Genomic DNA, 22,817 nt, shown 5'->3' on the forward strand with positions numbered 1-22,817 from the left:
ATAATTCTATTCTAAAAACAAGAGTACGTCTACTCCTTGGCCATCAAACATCTGAAAAGTTGAATATTTATGGGTTTATTTTTACAGTAAACTCAATAAGCAAAATGTTCTGATCCAAAAGTCTGTACTTTTCAGTTCGTGTGAAGTACCTGCCAGCGGCGAGTCCGTTCATGCCATAGTAGTTTCGATAGTAAATGAACTTTCGAGAAAATTAGATGGACTTATGTTGAATACTAGCTGCTTCCCGGCCAGCCTACCTTATAGGTCCCAGCCTCCTCAATCCGCAACCCCCTCACTACTTTACCCTGTGATACTTAAGAATCCCCCAAAAGACTTAAAAGGCCCAAACGAAAAAAAAAACATTCATCGAAAGGTGTGCCCAAATCCGAACGATATGACGAGTGGAAACTTGTGGTTCGGTCTGAGAAAACCGCGGGCTAGATAGCTAAAAATTAAGTGCACCGATCATTTCCTTCATTTCATTTCCGATCATTTCTCAACATTTCCTTCAAGGAGCCTGCTGTTGTAGCGGCAATTAAGCGAGTGTCAGAAGATTTAGACAAACTGTTGCTGAAACAGATAATCCCCAAGTGCACTAAAACAGTACAGTGTGGCAAGTCCCGGACATTTAAATTGTACTTTCTGTCTCGAAGTGATCTTGATATGTTTCTGAAAGCATCTTAGAAAGTTGAACATGAAAACCTTCCGGTTGAAATATTCGTGATCCTACAACGCCGCTACTTCAATTGTTCTGCGATCGGTAACCCCACCGTAAATTGTAAGAACAGCTCATTGTGTTCTATATGTGGCTCCATCAATCACAACTCGACGCCTGATACTCCATGTCAAAAAATTGACTTTTGCATTTGTTGCAAGATCAATGGTCACATGTGTTATAGTGTAAAGTACCCGAAAACGGCAAAACTTAAACCCATAAAATCGTTTCAACTATCATGGAATATAAACGAGTCATTGATAAATAAACTTTACGTTTTGAAAAGCCGTGGCCCAGTTATAACGTGATTTCCCTCCAGGAACATTTTGCTACTAAACATGGTATCAACATACTTACACTTGATGGCATGACGTCGTACTCCGTGCCTGGTAGAAAGCTGAATAACAGAGGCAGACCCTCTGGTGGACTTGTTACTTTCGTTAAATCTGCTCTTCATTCTAGCTTGTTCGAACTAAACGAGTGAAAGTGGACTCCTGCGTTTATATTAGTGTGTATCTACCCACTGATTATTCTAATGATCAATCAGAGTGATTACTAGCTTTATCGCGCGAAAAGTTAGGTTCTTGTGTAGAAAAAATTCGGCGTCTAGGTTTACCTTGTATTACAGCCGTAGATTTTAATAGTAATTTGTCAGAACCAAATTCTCAGGCGTCTCCAAGTACTACTATAGATAAGGGTTCGCTTAGTGATTTTTTGCGTGTATTAGATAAAATGTCCGATTTTACGTATAATCACACGTCTTAGTAACCTCTAACTTGGACCACGGTGTTGTGTCGTCAAATCTAAACACCAATACAGTTAATGTTATGTTTGATTATCAGCTGTCTGACCACTTGCCTATAACTTGCTCTGTAGTTGTGTAGTTTGTATAGATATATATTGTGCTGCAATATGTCATACCCTCCGCTTTGCCGAAAAACAAGCTGTCCTCATCCAACATTTCTTCAAAGGAATTACTCCTGGATGGTCCACAAATCCAGATCTTTTACTTCATGTGGACAAGCAAAGTTTGGTTTTCTATATGGAAAGAGTGTGGGCGTCCTACTACGGGGTGTTTGAATGACACACGAATCTCTACGAAGCAGAAGTTTTCCAAAATTCTTGGTCAGAATTGTAGAGATCTTATTAATCGCTATTCTGCCCGTGCAAAACAAGATCGAAATATGATATTTAAATTTGTCTCCTCCTCAGCACCCCCTTCTTCGTCATCGTCCTCAACTGACATTCCAGAAGCTGAATGGTATGCATATTACGAATCTGATTTTTCTGCCCCTGATCCCATCATAGAGCAATCTTATGAAGTAGCACTAGATAAGCTTCTGGATGCTCAACCCGATGAAAATTTTATGGTCAGTAGCCATTCTTTCAAAGATGCAATCCAAAAATTAAAATGGAAACATTCATCTGGTATTGACCAAGTTAGTGAGATTCATTTGAAATATAGGGGGAAACGTTCTTACGTCTCACCTGTCTCTGCTAATGCAGATGATTTTCACTCAGACTATCGTTCCTTCTTCTTTTTGCATCGGAGATCTGACACCTATCCCTAAACAAGAGCCAAGAGCTCATATGGCACTTGTGACGAAGTTGGAAGACGACTGTTATCAAGTCAATTTGTGCAGGTCCCTGACACGCCTACCAATTTTCATCTTTCTAGCCCGTCCAGAAGCAACGAACTCGCCAAAGCACTGGAAATTTAATTTTAGTGCTCCATTTACTTTTTAGTGCTATGACTAGACTGTCCAATCTAGATTAGCTATACACCCGCTTGGGTTATGTTTTTTTCTACGTGACATAAAAACAGACTGAGAAATCTTGAAAGTAAATTACGCGCATTAATCGTAAATGATACAGGTGCGCAGACGCATACATATTCGTTACTTACTGATTTACTTTATAATTAATAATTGTTTTTCTAAATAGTCCAAATATTAACAGACATACTTACGTCTATCTAACCGTGTCATGACTTTCAATTAAAAATTTGGAATGAAAAATGGAGTGAATTGGCAGTATAGGTAACTGTGCTTTTGTTCTTTTGCTTCATTGAATCTCTTGGTCATACAATCAAGTAAATCAAGTAATCAAGTGAATCAAGTAAAAGAAAACTTAGTTAACTTAAAACTTCATAACAACTTCATAAATTTGAAAAAAAAAGACTATAAGAAACTTCTTAGACAAGAGATTCATGTGAGCCTACCAGAGCCATCACACTCGAGTGCATCTAGTAATTCTCAATTTGGTTTTAATGTCACTAATTACTTCTTTAAATTTAAAAAAGAACCATTATACTGCTTTCTCTACTTATCTAAATTAACACTATTTGTGAAAAATATGAACGTTTTAAGATTTATAAATTTGCTACGTTTGACATACTAATTTCGTTTATGTCTACTTCCTTGAAAAAAAAACAATAGAAATTTTCATTGTAGCCAAACTTTCAAGAATAATGTGGCTTACTGATACATTTTGGACAAAATTTGGATTCTATGCCAGCCTATCGAACCATAAATCTCCACCAAAGTTCCCTTTTTGAATTCGTGAATAAACCTATAAATTTATTGTCTTTGACTTATGGGTAGTGTGATAATTTTGATTTGCCTTCTAGTTTGTTCTATAAATATATGTTATTCAAATAACATTTTCGCTTATTTGAAAGCAACCTTTTTTAACTTAGCATTCAATTCCACTATCATAAGAAGTGGAAATTCAAATGAAACTAATTTCCTCAATTCATAGGTAAACCATTTTAATTTACTTCAAGCATTCATTTACTAAGGAAACAGTGTTTATTTGCAATTTACACAAAATAAAATAGCTACTACGCTTCTAATAATGCAATCCATTTGTTCAAAGACTTTATTTCTGTTTTAAGTAACAGGACTAGCCATGAGTGAGAGGATACTATCAGGATATAAGAAAAAATAAGCATAATCACTTAATCACTATGTCCGAACAAATATAAAAACAAATCATAAAAATATCCTACCTACTTGGCATGACAAAATTTTACGAATTCTTTTGGGGAATGGCAGCAATGACTGTCTTCACTTCTGTGTATGCTTCAAGTCCATATTCGCCGTTCTCTCGACCTATTCCAGACATTTTGAATCCTCCAAATGGAGTCTGGGCGCCAAGGACATTGTAGCAATTTATCCTATAAAGAGAAAAAATTAAAAGCAGAAAGGAAGCGCACATCCTTACCATGAAACCAAGAGATTATTGGGTGACATTTATTTTAACTTGTTTTGCTTAACTCATGGACTTCTGTATTTTTGTTACATAAATGCGGGAGTATTTTTTTTATTACTTCCAAGTGTTCAATTACTTCCAAATTTTATCAGTATAAACAATTTAGACGACTCCGAGATAACACAAAATCCAAATTCTCCCACTTGTATAAATGAGACAGCATTAACGGGTACTTGGTCACAAAAAAGGATAGAACAAGCACTATTCCATACGAATGAAATGGTGATCTTCGCATTTTGATCGCATGTCTTTGAGGGAAAAAGGGCGTGGGAGCTTAGGTACCCTCTAATTTTTTTGCTTACTTTAAAGAGACATTATAAATTTTGGTTTCTGTTTGAATGAGCTGTCTCCCGATCTTCTATGACCACTGGTTCGATATGAGCACTCCTGGAAAAAAAATAATAAAGGCGCATCCGTGATCTTTTTTCTGCCAAAATAATAGAAAATTCCCCATTTTTGTAAATAGGAGATTGAAACTTCTACGGAGATGCTGAATCTGATAGTGTGATTTTCGTTAAGATCCCTTGAATTTTTGGTGGTGTTTCTGCCCTTTTTTTAAATCGGGCAAGTTTTCTCATGCTCGTAGCTTTTGACGGGTAATTCTAAACTTAATGAATTTATAAATTTGAAATCAGCATAAACAGCCAATTCTTTTGATGTATAAATTATTATCAAAATTATGCTATTATTCAGAATTTCGGTTACTATTGGTCCGAGTCGCACCTTACTTATAGTTCGTTACTACAAACTGTTTGAAATCAGTCGCTTATAATGAATAGTCGCTACTGAAATCAGTAGCGATCTAGGATTCATCAAGGCAAGATCTAGCTTGTGACTGTGAGAGTTTAATAACCGCATCTGGATTTTTCACAATTTTTGCGCTGTTTGTTACGGCCCCTTAGATTTTTATGCAGAAAGGGGCCCATGCCTGTAAGTCCCTTTGAAATGTCATTTTGCTAATTTCATTTACGGAGGCGAATTTTTACTGCATAATTAACGATGTCGGTCACAAAAAAGCATTTCGACGAGCGTATGGATGACTTAAAGCAAATGATCGAAAATCTTCGTATAGAGAATTCAGCTCTGAAACAAGAGAATTCTGATTTGAAAAATGCAATTATAGCGGTTAAAGAACAGTGTTTGAGTACAGAATTGTACGTAAAACGCAAAAATCTGCTGATTCACGGAATTCCTAATAAGGATAGTGAGAATATTGAAGAGACAGTCCACGACTTTTTATCAGGAATGCCAGTACAAAACTCGAAGGATATAAAATTCACGGCAATGTACAGAATTAGAAACAAGACCAAGCGCCCTTCCCGCTCGAACTCTCGCCCCGTTTCGGACCCTATTTTTGTCTCTGTTCTGAATCTTAGGCATAAAGATAGGATCATGGCTTGTGTTGGTAGCCTAAAAGGCACAGGAAAGAGCATCAGTAATGACCTACCATCTGAACTTGCAAAGCGTCGGAAAGAACTTTTGAGTACGGCTTACAAGCTTCGAAATTCCAAAGTAACCGCTGAGAAAGTATCTCAAACTAAAGTCATGCAACAGGGTACTAAACTATGGCTAGAAACAAAAAAAACTTCTAGCTCAAACTGGGTTAAGTTCAGTGATGCATGCCATGACCCCCTCGCCTTGGTTTTATCCGCAGTTATTAGTGATGGTGCTTCTGACGCGTGACGTAAACTATCGAGTATTTTCGCCTCAGTAAAGTGAGGGGATGCAATTTTGCTGCTCTTTTTTTGCAACGTCCGTATCTGTGTGTGTTTTTTTTTTTTTTAGTTATTGTCCTATTTTTCCTTTTCTCTATTTACTATATTATTTACTCTTTTTTGCTTTCTTTTGCAATGTGCGTATCTATGTTTTTTTTTTATATATTTATTTTCTTATATTTCTCTCTTTCCATGTTATTTACTCTTTTCTTTACTTTTTTACTTGTAAATATTTTTCCGTTCCAGAGCGAAAATTCAAGTTCGTGCCTTCGCCTTATGAATTTGCTGTCATTAGGATGTCTACGTCGCCCGTGTTCACTCGACTACAGCGTGGTCTCTATTCATCACCTATATTGGTAAGTAGTAATGTATGAAATTGAGTTTTCATCGAGGACTGACGCTAATCTCACGAAAAGGAAATTAGATGAATATGAAAGTCGTAGAGTAAATTTTAATGAAATTTTGAATAACCCGATAGGAAGAACACCGAATATGAATTTTGATGAAAATTTAGATAATATGATTGATAGTAATTTTGTGGAGGAGTTTGGGCTATGGGATGTTGGGGCTCGGTGGGAGGATGTCCTCCGGGTTGTGCATTTGAATGCTCAAGGGCTGAATTCTTCCCTGGATGATATACAGCTTATATGTAAGAATTCTCGCCCTGGAATTATTGGATTATGTGAAACTTTTTTAAATGAAAAGAACCAGCTACTTATGGATATACCCGGATATAATTCAATATTTCTAAATAGAAAGATAGCAAAAAAGGGGGGGGGCTAGGATTTTATGTATTGAGTAATCTGGCAGTTGTAAGAAGAGATGATCTGTCTATAAACATTGAACGGGTATTTGAATCTCTGTTCATAGAATTGGCTACTAGCTCCAATGAAAAGATAATAATTGGCGAAATATACAGATCTCCAAGCGGATCAATGAAACAATTTATGGAAATATTAGAGATTGTTCTTGGGAAAGTATTGTCTGAAAAGGCAGAAATAATTTTAATGGGTGATTTTAACGCTGACATGATGGATATGTCATCGAGTCAGGCTTGTGATATACTGGCACTAGTAATCTCGTCTGGGTTAACTCCCTGTATAAATATCCCTACACGAATTTCAAACCAATCTGCAACCTTAATTGACAATGTGTTCTCATCTATACATTCTGTAAAAAATGAAGTGCTACTATCAGATACATCGGATCATTTTCCAGTAGGAGTTTTACTTCCACTCCCCCGGTCTGCCCGCCGAATAGTCCCTGATAATAAACCAAGATTCCGATATACACCAGCAAACATCGAAAAGCTCAAAGATGATTTATTCACTACGTCATGGGAGTTTACAATACCTGAGAGGGTGAGCTTAGAAAATTATAATAAGGCTTTTGATTTTTTTTATGAAACAGTAAAGAAGAAATTTATCCACCATTGCCGAACACCCCAACCAAGTCTTTCTAAGAGATCAACACCCATAGCCCCATGGACTACAGCTGGAATACTAAAGTCAATAAAGAGAAAACAGAACCTTTGGAAAGAGTATAGGAATAGACCAAGTGATGCTAAATTAGAGACTTTTAAACTATACCGGAAAATGCTTAAAACTCTGATTCGAAAAGCTAAAATTACATATTTTTCCCGAAGGTTTGCGGATTGCGGCAAAAATATTAAGAAAACTTGGGATGTAATTAAGGAAGTTACGCAACCATCGGCAAGACCTAGAAAGCTCCCTAAATCACTTAGTGTTCAGAATCAGCTTTTCTTGGATGAAGACCAAGTACGACATCAGATGACTAAATTTTTTGCTGAGGTTGGGAAAACAACGGCGTTAGGTGTGGTTCCATCTTCAAGTTCTAGAACTTGGAAGCAGTTCCTCGGTCCTTCCTGTGTAAAGTCAATGGTTCTTGAGTCAGTTAAGGAGCAGGAATTGATAACAATAATTTCGTCATTGAAAAATTCTTCATCTGGATTCGACCAAATTCCGGCCAAATTAATCAAACAGATTCTTCCCTCAATTATTACACCACTGTGCCACTTAGTTAACCAGTCATTCAAGCTCGGAATATTCCATCAGCGTCTCAAGTTGGCACGAGTGATAGCACTATTTAAAGGAGGTGACCAGGAGGACCCGGAGAACTATAGGCCTATATCTCTTCTGTCCGTCTTTTCTAAAATATTTGAAAAGGCTATGCTAAAGCGTTTGCTGAGTTTCCTAGACGCGAAGAAGTTTTTTCATCGGCACCAATTTGGTTTTCGGGAGAAGTGCTCAACAGAACAGGCATGTAATATGCTTCTTCATTTTGTACGACAGTCTTTAGACTTCGGCCTTATCCCTGCGGCAATATTCCTTGATGTGAAGAAAGCTTTTGACAGCCTCACACACGAGATACTTATTGGTAAGTTGTCGCATCAAGGCGTTCGTGGAGAAGCTCTGTCCTGGTTTTCTTCATTCCTAACTGGCCGATCCATTGCAGTTGAAGCTTCTGATGAGCATATTCCAGTCGAATATGGAGTGCCACAAGGCTCAGTTCTTGGGCCATCCCTTTTCCTCATATATGTCAACGACCTCTATCGACTATTTAGCAACCCACGATCTGATTTCTGTTGTCATTTGTGCCAGAAAGGAGATGCTGTGGTTGAAGCCTTGGATACGCCTGGTCAACATGAAGAACTCTTTGCATTCGCCGACGACACCACCCTGGGGGCTGCAGCACCTGATGAATCATCTCTTATCCTCAAGCTACAATTGATGGCAGAAAATATATATCGTTGGTTTGATGCAAATTTGTTAGCTTTGAATGTAAAAAAAAATCGTTTCTTCTTATATTCTCCCGCATAGGCAAAAGCTGCCCTACAGTGACAGAGCTTAAAACATCTAAGGGATCCATATCCCGCCCAGCTGACCGGTTTATTCGATTCCTTGGGATACTTCTGGATGAAAATCTATCTTTCAAACGGCATACTGAGTCAATGAGATTAAAGGTTTCTCGAGGCCTTGGAATTATTCGAAAGCTGAAGCGAGTCTTTCCTTTCTCTATCCTTCGTCTATTATATTTCTCTCTTATTTACCCTTATTTATGCTACTGCTCGTCAGTGTGGATGTCAACATTTCCATCTGTACTTACACCTTTACATAATCTCCAACTGAAAGCAGCAAAAGTTCTTCAGTCTACCACCCATATTTCTGTTGAACTTCTGAAGATTAAAGATATTCATACATTACACCTCTCTTTCATTGCGTTTCAGTATTTCCGTGGAGACCTTCCATCAAGTTTTTCCGGGCTTTTTGAAATTGTTCGAAATGTCAGTCCTTATGAAACTAGAAACAAGGATGATGTGCTAGTGCCATCCACCCCTGCAGTGCGCTCGGACTTTGGTCTGATAGTTGCTGTCGGACGTGCCTGGAATTCCATTCCTGTTGGGATTCGACGGTCCTGTACCATAGGATCCTTCAAGAAACGGTTGAAGAATTTTTTAATCAAAAAAAAAATAAATTAAATTATAATATTGATCAGTTATTTATATTGTTTAGTTATCAAGATTTAATTTATTTATTTAATTATTTAGATTGAATTTATTTATTTAGATTTGGGTGTGAGTGTTGGATCCTCGATGTATATATATTTTTTTATTTTTATTTATTTTTTGTAAGTAGGTGGTGCGGAGACCGGTTGTACTCGGGTGAGGATTGGTGAGTAGACTCTAAATATATTTTAAGTGTGAATGTAATTAATAGTTATTTATGTTTTGTTTTGTTGTTTTTTTTCCCAAATAACGGGCCATTGAGCCCTTTGGGATATTTTTTGTTTATAAATGGATGGATATTGGTAATAAAAGGAACTTGAACTTGAACCTTAAATGAGGCAATTCCTCTGGAAAACATCTTGCATATTTTCCTCAGCTATTCAATGAGCTCGAGTCTTAGAACCGTGCTTGATGATTGTCGTCACCGTGGCTTTTAGCGTATTAGTTTCAAGACTAATGGTTCTATTCCTCAAAAATTTGTTATAGCGTGAAAAAATACTGTAAGTCTGGATGTTCTACCTTCACTGCAGACACTTTCCTTTTTAATACTACCTAGGAAAGTAAAAATCTCCATCCCTCAAATGTTGCCTCTAAGCAATTATACGAGCCATATAAGTTGCTAAAACTGTTCACACTAATTTATAATACTAGTTAATTAGTTGTTGCAAGCATAAACTGACTTGTCAAATTAAACACTGCTGAACTACAACAAAGCTATTCTCATAATCATTTTCTTTGTTATTAATTGCTATTAATTATATCTGCTTAATTATTTACTTACCAAACAGTACCGGCACGTATTCCTTGTGACAAGTACATGGCTTTGTTGATGTCTTTTGTGAAAATAGCTGACGCTAAACCATAGATAGTATTGTTCGCTCGACGGATAAGTTCGTCCATATCTTTAAACTTGATGATCTGCTGAACTGGTCCAAAGATCTGAAAAAAAAAAGAAACTAGTATAGAAGCAAAACTGTCAAAAAGAGAATTGATTGGGGTAAGATTGCATCTATACAGATTTCCTTCTAGATTTCAATTAGTAATCAAGTCTCTTCATTTGACCATTTCTATGAGTTTTTGGAAGCCTCTTTGGCTTTTTTGGTATGTCTCATAACTCCATTTTCAAATTTATTGTTTGATAAGGCTCTCAGAAAACGGAACCATAATAAAGAAAATGATCTTCACTTCCTGATTTTTGGCAGGCCCATTTATTGGCATGTTTTTGTGTCGTACTCAGAAACAGAAAAAGGAGCGGTGGTAAACACTACCTAGTTTTCCGTCTCAGTTTTTCAGAAAACACCAAATGTAGACGCACTCTAACCCATAACTTTTCGGCCAGCTTCATCGCCAAGAAAGACCACTACAGAGACATCTGTATTTGCCAAGAGTGAACTTCTTGATAAAAAAAAAAATCAGGTAAAATTCTAGTTAATTAACTTCTTGCTATCTCAGAAATGGTTTAGGTTAGGAAAATGAAACTTTCAGGGATGAATCTACAGACTAAAGTATGTCCTGGGAAGGTATTTTGAAGCAACTATCTCCACTTCTTCTCCCTCTAGAGGGCCCTGACCTTTGACGACCTTTAAAAATATGTGTGCTGTAAAAGTGAAATCTTGCAAAATAGATCTTCTGCTTAATTGAAGTACAACAAAATTGTTTTCAGCTTAATAACTTTGCTCAATTCCATTTTATAAGGTTTTAAAGATATACAAATACATTTCTTAAATATTGAAAAAAAAATAACATTGATATGGCTCAAAATTCTACTCAAATAGCAGGAATTGTATTTTTCAGAACTAAAGGCAGAGAAAAAGCAACTAGTAACTGAAAATTAAGGTAAAATGTTGTTTTGTCAAAATTTCAATAGGTATAGAATACCTGTCATGTAGGCAAATTTCAGGGGCCCTCTAGAGGGAGAAGGAGTGGAGGTGGGTACTTTAAAATACCTTCCCGGGGCATACTTTGGCATGTAGACCCATCCCTGAAAGTTTCATTTCCCTAACCTAAACCCTTTCTGAGATAGCAAGAAGTCAATTAACTAGAATTTTACCAAAAATCTTCTGTCTCATAGGATTTTTCCTTTATTCATCATATTTTTTACTATGTATTTTCTAAGGTCAAATAGTTAGAAATCCTTCACAAAAACAAAATAATAAATTTCAAGCGCAATTCTTACCCGAAGCTGAATTAGGTTAAAAATTTTCGTTTACTAGTAATTTGATTTACAGTCACTTAACATTCTTTTTGGTGCGTCTTTCACTTTTCTTAAACTCCATGGGGATGTTCCCACTGCCCTAAAAAACTATTTCATCTTTCGTCAATGATTGGTCTACGCATTATCTTTGGAATTTAGGGAATACTAACATCTCATTTCTTCCATCGGCATTTCAACCCGATAACCGTTCATCATATCGTTCGGAATACCCTACCTGAGTCAGCACGAGAATGTCATTCGTTTGGTACTCTTAAACCAGTGGTTCTCAACCTTTTTTTACCCATGGACCTCTTTTCTCTTCTTTTTATCTTGGTGGACCCCTTCATAGCTTTTGGACATAGAACAATTTTCTATTCTTCACTAAAATAAATTTTAAGGTTTTAATTATCAAAGAAATAGTATACGATTAAGCTTTATTTTTAAACGAAAACTAGTTTAATACAAATAAAATATTCTACTATAATCATAATAATTATTTTTATTATTACTATTATTGTGATAATAACTACAATATTACATTGTTTCTTCCATGGGCAAGCAACTCAAAATCATGGAGAGTAGATCTCCTCAGGTAGTTTAATTCACTCCAACATTATTTTAGTAAACTGAATACAAAAAGGAGTTGAAATTAAGTGTGTGATTAAAAAAAGAAGGAAAAGGCATGTTTATTCAATGAGATCCCTGTGGTTGATGCTTCTCGACGAGTTTCTTTATATTTGGTTCTATCGATGTTAATGATAGTCGAAGATCGCCCCTTTTCATAATGTCAAGTCTATTGCGAGCTTTTGATAACATTTGAGGAACACGACTAAATCCCGCTTCAATAAGATAATATAGGAAAAGCAATAACGTAGAACTGCGCTTTATCCCAGAGCAAAGGGTACTTTGTAGCAACGTCGGTTGTTTTCCATATATTGTACTTTTCATCTTTGAATTTTGCACGTGTTATTTCATCACTTTGTAATTCGATGAGGGGCTCTTGCAAAGACAATTCTATTTCGGCAACATATATTTCGAAAGGAATTGAAACCTAAATCGGTATATCCATCCCTAGTAGGTCTCTAAACCGATTTTGCATATCTTCATGTATATTTTCCAAATATTCACCATATAATGCAAGATCTTCATCTTGCAAATCGCTGCTAACACAGGCTAAACAAGGAAACTGTTCAAATGCACGACGCCTGATATTATTCTTATACAGGTGTAGTTTTCTTAGAAAAGCAGCAATAGCACTTTTACTAGATATCAGATCAGAATCGTTCCTCGTGTATTAAGTTTTTCAAATATATCTGATAAGTAAAACACATCATTTTTATTTGCAAGCAGTTTTGCTCCAAGTTGTGTGTCAGCAAGAAAGGAAACAATAGAATCCCAAAGTGTAATGAAATGCTTAAGACAATTTCCCTTTGATAGCCATCTCACCTCTGTATGTAATACAAGCCACTCAAACTCTTCTCCATTTTGCTTACAGAATTCACGAAAAAGGCGGTCTTGGAGAGAATTTGATTTAATATGATTTACTACTTTTATTACAACAGAAAGGGCATCATGCAGACGTGCATTCATTTTCTTTGTAACTAAGTGTTGACGGTGTATCACATAGTGAATACAATATACTTCTAGGACTGTTTTTTTTTTAATGTGCAATAAAACCTGTGTATCTGCCTGTCATAGATGGTGCACCATCAGTAGCACAAGCAATTATATTTTTAAGTGGGATATTGTTTTCCTTGAAATAAGTAGCAACTTCATTAAAAATTGTTTCACCTTTTTTGTCTGTCGTAAGACTTCTAGCAAAAAGCATTTCCTCTTTGGGTCCTTCATTGTTAAATCTAACATATGCTAATAAAAGGGCCTCATTATCTCTTAAAGTTGATTCATCAAGTTGAAGGGCAAACTGTTTCACTTGCAAATGAGCTATCAATTGTTTTTCTATATCCTCTACCATTTCATCAATGCGTCGTGACACAGAAGAGTTGCTTAAAGGGATGGAATTAGTAATTTCAATTGCATTTTGTTTCATAACTGACGAAATTATAGCAGAAACTGCGGGTACAATTACTGTTTCACCAATATTATGGGGTTTTCCGGCCTTTACAATTATTTTGCTTATTTCATATGATGCCAGGAAACCATCATTTCCTAAGATATGTTGAAAGATTATGATATTTGCTCTTACCACTGACCAACGGGTAATAGATAAGTCGTTGCAGATCTATGGTTAGGTACCGGGCATTGGGAAGGAAATATCTGCTTAAAAATAAAGATCAAAGCTCACCGCCTACTTCATGAGAGAAGTTAAAAGATTTTCACCTTCGCTTGTTCTTGCCACTGACTGATGGGTGAAAATATAAGTCAAAAGAAAGTACAAAAAAATAATGAAAGAATTATTAATATATGTTTTTCAAAATAATGTAAATTACAGTAGAAATTGAATTTTTTAAAATAAAGAGCGTTCTGAGTTGGTTTTTTTCATGGACCCCCAAAATATCATTGTGGACCCCCAATTCCTTGTGTTTTGCCTGTGGACCCCCAGGAATATTACATGCACCCCTAGGGGTCCACGTGGACCCCGGTTGAGAACCACTGTCTTAAACGAATTTAAAAAATAGTGTAATGTCTAGACGAATTATGTTTAATAATATTTTTTTCTAGGATGGGTTAGAAATTTTTATTGTGAGTTGTGTTTGCCTGGTGTACAGCATCTCAGCATCTCTAGTAGCTTTGTTTCGGCTGATTTTAAATGGTGGGAGACATTTTATCATTTGAATGTTGTTTTTGTATGTTGATTTAGATGTTCCCCTACATACACAGGGTATAGAGCCTTTTGTGAGGCCAGAAGTATGAATTTTTTTTTTTTTTGTCTATTTTGACAATAAATTCATTGATTGGTTTAATTGACTAATTTTCTTTACAGCGGGAGAGGAAGGGCAAGGAATATTATGCTGGTAGATTTTGCTTTAGTGATCTTTATCTGATCTTATGATAGTCTAGAGATTTAGTCTAGAGATAGTTCTAGATATTTTTTTCTCAGGTCAGTGGTAACCAAAGCAAAATGACCTTTAGGAATCCAACTACAAAGCAAAAGTTTACCTCTTCTCGAGCAATTTGCATGTTATCTTGGACATCAGCAAAGACGGTAGGTTGGACAAAGAAGCCTTTGTCTCCGTGTCTTCCTCCACCAGCCAAAAGTGTTGCACCCTCTTGTTTGCCAGAATCAATCAGCGATAAGATCCTAGCCATTTGTTCTTCGTCAATCTGAAACAAGAGTCAAGTCATATTTCCTGTATTCAATCTTAGACCGAGATCAAATTTTGACAGTTAATACGAACTATGTAAAAAAAACTACAAATTGGAAAATTCTACAAAAAAAAAGAAACGGAGTGGTCCATTATTATTTTTAAGTTGTATTTGAAGAGGAAATCTTAAAGACTTCATGTTCACGTTCCAAGGACATACTCGTGTAAGTCAAGTTCCAGTTGATTCCGTGTTCCAGTAAAAAATATTAATGAACACCAAATGGAAAGTCAAATTTGATACTTAATAGGAGGAGAACTTATAGTAAAAAAAAGTACTTTTCTTAAGGATTACGAAAATTTATCTTTTATTAACGAAAAAAAGTAGCTTGTGTAAAATTTCTAAGATCAAAAAATTGTAAAATTCTATGAGCACGTGATTTGATTTGAATAAAGTTCCATCACTTAAAGCACTAATTTGATTTACTCTGTCTGAAAGATATTAGGAACTGTTACCTATCATTGAAAAATAAAATCTATTATGATGTGTTTCAGCACTATGTCAGTAATTTGGCACCATAAGTCTCCAAAACTATAAGTTGTTGACAAATCTGTAAAGCGCTGCTCAAAAATAACCTCCTTGAGAATCTGACGATCCAGTCATCAAAAACAGTGCGGAGCAACTTAGCCAATATCTACCACGGTTAAACGCTCTTGACATCAAGCCATTAATTTTTTAACAATGGTATGGGGCTCCTTGGCACTATCACTAGTAAGAAGGCCTCGTGCAACCAGTTAGCAGTCTCTTGATTTGAATATTCTTTTCAGTTTTATGGTACTACGACTAATTCGGCATTGCAGCAGAATTACAGAAATTTACAGCTAGAAAAGGAGGGTCTAGTTAATTTTTATTTCAGATACAGAGCTATCGAGCAGCCATTAATATACCGAAACCATAAACGTATTTTGATTCGAATTTTTTCGACCAAACACCAGAATTTTAGATATCTCGCTTCCAAAACAGACTAACAAAATCTGACAGGCTGTATAGCATCCAATGCTTACATATGAATCATTCTTAATGCTTAGCCCACAACTGTTACATACAACTTTTTCAAATTCTACGCATTTGAAGTATATAACAGCTCAATTTGAGGTACACTGCACAACGGCCCCTTCCCCCCAAAAAAAACAACAACATAGCAATACAAAATCAAATTTTCATAAAGTGCAAATTAGTAATTCTGAGAAAAACAACTTCAGTGTCGAACATTTTAAGGGCATTTTCCCTTTTCATATTTACACCAAAAGCACGAGTTAGTGATCATAAAAACACGAAATATAATAGAAAAGTATCTTGTAAATACTTATTTGTAAGTTATACTTACCATGATCAAATAAATGAGAAGGTATTTAGAAAAAATAAGACTTTTAGAATATGTAAAAAAAAAAACCTTTGATCATGCGTAGATGAAAAAGGAATAGGAAGTAAAACTAGATATACGTTACATGGGCAACGTGAGGTGTTACGGCAGCCTTTGTTCGGCTTTGCCGAGTAGTGTTGCGAGAGCAACACTTTGGTTTTGTTTCCTCGCTTCGATTAAACGCTTAAGCTGTTAATCTCTAAGTATCTCAAAATAAATACTAGGTACACCAACTCGCAAAAGTTACAAACCCCTCATCGCTGAAGATGATTGTAGCCTAACAGTCGATTATTACTTACAAGTCCCCTACATGTCTTAGCACTGGAACCAAATTGGTCTTACGATCAAATACACCGGAAACAAATAATAGGTACGCCAACTAGCAAATGTTGCGAGCCCCTCATTGTCGAACATGATTATGAGCTAACAGCCGACTGTTGCTTAAAACTCCCCTATATGTCTCACAATTGGCATCGGCCTATTTTTGGTTACAGTGTGCCTTACTACTGAGGTTGTCAACCCCTTTAAACTGTCAAATATGAAGGAAATTTTCTACCAAAAAATGGATGACAAATACTTTGATCAGCTCATCAAGAGCTATCGACTGCCGTCAAAAAAAAAATCTACCTGTTTTAGTTCAAAAGTTGACCTTTTACAGTAGGCCAAGTTTCTAACGTCATCATTTAGAAAGGAGACAAGGATAAACTCTAATTTCTATAGCAATGAGAGAACTTTTAAAGTTTAAGAGGCACATCTGATATTAAATAGCACAGAAATATCATTTCTGTATCGGGATATTTTTGGTTTCAGTGTGTACTTTACTACTGAACTTGTCAAGCCCTTTAAACTTTGAAACTGGTATATCTCATGAACAAAAAAAAAACAAAAAAAAAAAAAACAAACGACAAAACCGAAGTGTTGCTCTCGCAACACAACTAAGTTGAAAACATTTTATTATTGTCTCACCTTTTGGAAGCTCATTGAGCCTAAGTCAATTATTGCAGTCATTTTATAATGTTTTAACATGCTATTTATTCATTTAGAGCAAAATAATCTATTATTTAAATCACTTATTTGTCTATTATGTAATAAACAATTTAATCAAACATTTTCAGAGATTTATTCAATTAAAAATCTATTTACAGATTTATTTTAATTATTTGTCATTTGCTGACGACTTACTGCTATTTAGCTTTTCTATTTCCATTTTATGGGATGACCTTACTAGGGTTGTTGAACTTCAGAAGTTTATTGATAAAAAAAAAACTTATTGGCATACTGACTATATGATCTGCATTGCGTAGTTACCAATCTCCTGATTCACTGCCTTTGGCTGGTTGTGCAATACGTGGTTGGGGGCAAATCATCCGACGTTTCCCGTGCTTTGCCCCCAGGTTTCTCCAGGTATCAATCTAGAGCTGGGTCGACTCTGGCTAAGCTTACAGAGTCACGCCATTTATCCCTGTTCCATACCATATAACCAGCGACACCAGGACTCGAACCCCTGTTCTCAGGATTTCAATTCCATTGCGCTAACCACTCGGCTCAGTATTAACAAGGCTACAAAGTATCGTTTTTCTACCTCGCTACATACTGAAGGTTTTGTAATGAATGAATCGGATCGTTTAAGGTACCTAGGCATTGATTATGGTCCTACGGCCAAATCTACCATAGGGCTTATCATGGAAAATGTGCCTTGGTCTCTTCTAAAATGTTCCTGAAAAGCAGCACGCTTTAGAAATAGCGCTTGTAAACCGACTCTCGTTAGAATATTCGTTTGACAGCTGCGGGCCAATTATTACAAGTTGCCAAAGTTTTGTTAAGTTCATCCTTGTGGTTTTCAAATAATTTTGTTGGTAGTTGGTATGAAATAATTGAGCATGCAACATGCAATTCCTTGCTGACTCACCTTTAACTCGTCTTGTACTGAAGTAGTAAGGTAGTGTAAATAGTGCATTTCTATACTTTTTAAATGAGTGTATAATATCAGTGCATATTAAAGTGTGTATTGTATCTCCATATTTTTTTTCTGTATTTTTTTCATCCACTTATTTGTCTTAATTGTTGTAAAACGGGCAGAAAATAGATTATTAAAACAGAAACTGAAGCTAAATGATGATCGCTGATATCACTCATTATATATGATGAGTATTTCAGCCAAATGAGCTTTTAAACTTACCTGTGGTCCTTGTTCAGTTCTAAGATCAAACGGATTTCCAAGTGTTTTCTGTTTTGCTTTTTCAGCAGATCTTTCTACAAATTCATCATAGATGGCTTCTTCCACGAACGTGCGAGAGCCTGCACAGCAACACTGACCTAACAACACATAAGTCAAATTTACTTTCACAAATTTATAACAAGAAAGATTGAAAAGACACTACTTATTCAGACGTTTAATATATCGAACATAATTTTTACTAATTTGGCTATCAAAGAGCTTTATAGTGCCTCTTCACGGCGATTTTTGCAGAGCTGGGAGCTACTGACCTTCCAAAGATGTTCCCGCTAGTGTGGCATCCTTCTCTAGAAATCGGTCAAGCGTCCCTTTCTACCGTCCACACCTTCTGATGCCGGGGATATATCATCAATCTTGATGAAGGAACCTGACATCGCGCATACGGACCATGTGCCCTCATATAGCACCTATTACTTACTATTTTCTGAGCCATTAACGGCGTCTTTGTCCTTTCACGTATGGATATGTTAGTAGTTCTATCAGACTAGTGGATTCCCAAAATGCACCAGAGGCAGTTGCTCTTGAAGCTTTCTAACTGCTCCTCAAACTATTTTGTCAATGTCTATGTCTCCCATAGCTAGCCTAAATTAGTACAGAGAAGACATAACTATTTACGATTCAGAGCTTCGGCTTTAGAGAATATTCAGACTTATCACGATTTTTTCATAGCTTTTGGTAGAAGCACTGCTTACATAAGCAATGCATGTAGCAATTGCAAACTCATCATTCGACTGCAATTGAGAGCACTACAATGTTCTTTTGTTCTCTTGTATAAAAGGGGAGCACAATATCATCCAAAAAATCCCCATGAAAGACAGGGAAGCTTTTGTCCAACTGTATTCCTCTAATAAAGTGACATGTCCAAAGTATGTAGTCAATGAGAATCGTGGAGAGAACAAGAAAAAGGATGCAACCAGGTCCCATACTAAAATGGACCTGGAACCGTTCCATCAGGTCATTAAGGTTAATTTGTAAATCATATTAAAAGTTCAGGCTGAAGACCGTCAGCTCCAGGAGCTCTGCAGTTTTTATTGGTTTCATCTTATGGTTTTTACGTCCAGTAAAATAATAGTTTCAACGCTAATATTCATTCCGAAGAGTGGCAATATGAATGGAGGGTCTATGGTATTACCAGGGGGAGGAAAATTTATTACTCCATGAAATTATTGTCTACATCTGTCATCAATATCTTCTTTCCTCGGAAACAATTAGCCTACCAATTGACTCTTCAGCGGCTCTTCTTATAGGATCCACTATTATCTAAACTTATCGTCAACTGGGACAGCCGTTTCATACATGTTAAACTTACAAATTTATTAGAAAAGGCAAAACAATACGATTCACCCACTTGTTTACCGAGAACTTATGAATATCAAACACTTTCATAGTCTTTTTAAACCATGCAATAGTATTCACCATTGGTTTAGAATCAGCAATCACTAGCGGATGGTCATTGTGCGCTTCGGCCCATGAAATCGAACAGCTTGTAGACAGCGTCTGTGCTGCTTTCTAAAAAGAGTGTCAATTTCCATATAGCCCCATCAGGTGAGGATCATGTATATTTGTGTACATCGCGATGCGATGACCACAACCCACCAGCAATTAGACCAAGGAGAACAAAAAGTTGTATTAATTGCACTCCATTATCATTTATTTCACCAAGACGGTGCAGGTCAATTAACCCTTGTACATAGCTGCAATCACACCGACTTTGGTGTTGAAATCTCCACCTTTAACGAAGCTACCATGTTCAGCTACAGACTGAACTCGACCATTTAATTAAAAACAGACCGAATCTTTCGTGGAATCATCAGCCTCAGTTGTCAGACATAAGTAGCTTTAGTGGTCGATTTCGACTGGAAACTAGCGAAGTGGTTTTTAGCATCCTTACATCCTTCAGCATAAAACTCGAACATTGGTATCTTAGCAAATTTGCTTACAATTAGGGCAACTCCAGCACGCCTCCTCATTTTTCAGAGAAGATGACTTCATATCCATCAGCACATTTACATACAAAGCTTTTGAACTTGGGTTCCGATAGAGTTACTATCTTGACATTTTAGGATTAGTTGTAATTACGTTTTCTATGCGTCCAGGCTAGGTATCTGCATAAATAGTCTTTACGCTCCATACCGCAAGGTGAAAGCGTTGTTTCATTGTTAAGAAATACATCCAGGGATGGTTCGTGGTGGTCGTCTGTGAAAAAATCAGGTCCAAAGTAATTTATTTTCGATTTGTGATCGAATTTTCTTTATCATTTACGAGTCAAAATCCTTTCTTTTATGAATGCACAATCACTTTTCGGGGAACACATTTTCAAGAATCATATTGGTATTTGGAATTGCTTTGTCATTTTGAGTGCTCCACTTTTTGGGAGCTTTTGTCTCAAAATTTTAAAACTTCCAATTTAAAAAATTGCGTAAAAATATTTTAATGAAGAATGTTAAAAAATAGAAGATATTCCTCCTAATTTTATTGTTTCTTTCTTCTTCTTTTTTTATAGCTTAAAACAAGTGGACAAAAGACGCATTTTATTTCATAACTATAAAATACCACATCAAAAATTAAATAATTAAAGAGAAAATTGTGCTCTCCATACATCACTAGTGCTAGAAGTACCATAAATTAAACACTTTTGCCGTTCGAAAGTTATTTCCTTACAACAAAAAGAAGTTACATTATTGAAATAACAATAAAAAAAACTCAGGTTCATGACAAAAAGCTACATTGAAAAAAAACACATCTATAATAGAAAAAGCTACAATAAAAAAGCTAAATTTAAAGCTATTTCTTAAGGAATGGTGGAAAAAAGATGGTGTCACTAATTTGATTGTTTGTCTCTTTTAGCTTGTAACAATAAGAAGTAGGTAAGAGATATGTTTTAGTTATATTTTCAAAATGAAAAGCACCATTTATGATAAGAAAAAAGCTACATTAAAAAGGCTACATTCATTGCTTTTTCTTGAGTTATGGTAAAAAAAAAGATGGTGCCATTAATTTGATTGTCTTTTTTTAGCTTGCAACAAAAAGAAGTGGGTGGGAGATATGTTTTAGCAACATTCTTGAAATGACAATGAAAAAGTAGCATACATTTATGTTACTTAGTTACATCAAAATATAGCATGCTTTGCAGTATACGTCTTAGTAACATTCTCTAAATAACAATGGAAAGTAGCCTACCAATTTTTCAAACCTTAGCAGTAATTTTCATCATTTTAGGACATGGCGTTGTAATACCAAATAACCATCCTTAATTTCTATTTTCGCATATAGTATAAGAGAAGCTAAAATAGACACAAGGCAAGAAAATCCATAATGAAAACTAACCATGATTAAAGAAAAGACCAAAATGGGCTTGATCTACGGCAGTTGCAATATCGCTGTCTTTCAGTACGATGCACGGCGACTTTCCCCCAAGCTCTAAGGTGACTCTCTTTAAATTTGACCGCCCTGCAGCTTGTTGTATCCTATGACCAACCTGTGAATACGTAAGAATAATCTGATAACCTATACCGTTTCTGGCATTCCAAAAAATATAAGATAGTAAAAAAAACATTGCTGAACGCACTATACTCGTAATTCCTACGGAATCCAAGTAGTGTTAAGTATATTTTATTACACTATCAGAAAAAAATTCTAACAATAATCAGAGCAAAAAATTCATAGAATCTAGTAGGGGTTGACAACACACAAAAAAGAATTCTACAACAACACGAAGTTATCTGAAAATTTTACATTCCAACTTTCATGTCACTATTGTTGGGTCTTTTTTTGCAATTACGTCGACATTGTATTAAAATTCAAAACTTCGAAACATGCAATATATTTATGCATTTCAGACAAAGCGCTGGTGTTTCCAGGTTTCCTTTTTCACCATATATCCAAATAATAAAAAATGTTTACCAGAAACCCATACGGTCCATAGAAATTCACAAATTTTTCTTTTCGACCTATTTTCTGTTGTGTTTATCCTGATTATCTTCTCGAACGAAAGTAATGTAGATGTTCAAACGAAATTCACAAATTTGATCCTATACATTTGTCTTTCAACATGTGTTGAAAACATCCATGAAAACAATTAATCAACAGAATTATAAAAATAAATATTACTTCTTAAATCGAGAAAATCAAATTACACACTAATAAAACTGTACCAACTTAAAAGATTTTCCAAAGCAAAACCGGTTTGGGGCCTTATATACCTTCTATTTCAACTTGCTTAAACAGCTTCGTGTGTTTACAATCTATATTTTTGTACCTATTGACCTATATCAATTTATTCGTTGCTGTTTGCTCGTGCAAAGGTTTTTTTTTATGACTTACATAGTGTTACTTTTAGTGCATGGCTCTTAGGCTGGTTCTGGGTATACTATCGTACAAAAAGGGACAGCGAAAAAGGAGGTAGATAGATAAGGAGGGAGGGAGAGGAAAATAAAGAGAAAGAGACAGAGATGAAAGGAATGGAGGAAGGGAG

General features: G+C 35.8%; 1 protein-coding gene across 2 annotated transcripts in view; it reads right to left on the reverse strand.

The window, feature by feature from the left end:
* The window catches only part of LOC136031100 (aldehyde dehydrogenase, mitochondrial-like), a 63,589-nt gene that overhangs the window by 7,803 nt on the left and 32,969 nt on the right, over window positions 1-22,817 (reverse strand). The window contains exons 7-11 of one of the 2 annotated variants that reach the window (XM_065710400.1): window positions 21,671-21,821; window positions 18,287-18,423; window positions 14,541-14,705; window positions 10,011-10,168; window positions 3,726-3,893 (exon numbers count right to left, since the gene is read on the reverse strand). In XM_065710400.1, the coding sequence (XP_065566472.1) occupies window positions 3,746-3,893; window positions 10,011-10,168; window positions 14,541-14,705; window positions 18,287-18,423; window positions 21,671-21,821 (759 nt within the window). In that variant the 3' untranslated portion in view covers window positions 3,726-3,745. The remainder of the gene's footprint in view (window positions 1-3,725; window positions 3,894-10,010; window positions 10,169-14,540; window positions 14,706-18,286; window positions 18,424-21,670; window positions 21,822-22,817) is intronic. The other variant, XM_065710401.1, reaches the window with a different exon arrangement.

Source organism: Artemia franciscana, chromosome 9, assembly GCF_032884065.1.
Source record: "Artemia franciscana chromosome 9, ASM3288406v1, whole genome shotgun sequence".
NCBI lineage: Eukaryota > Metazoa > Arthropoda > Branchiopoda > Anostraca > Artemiidae > Artemia > Artemia franciscana.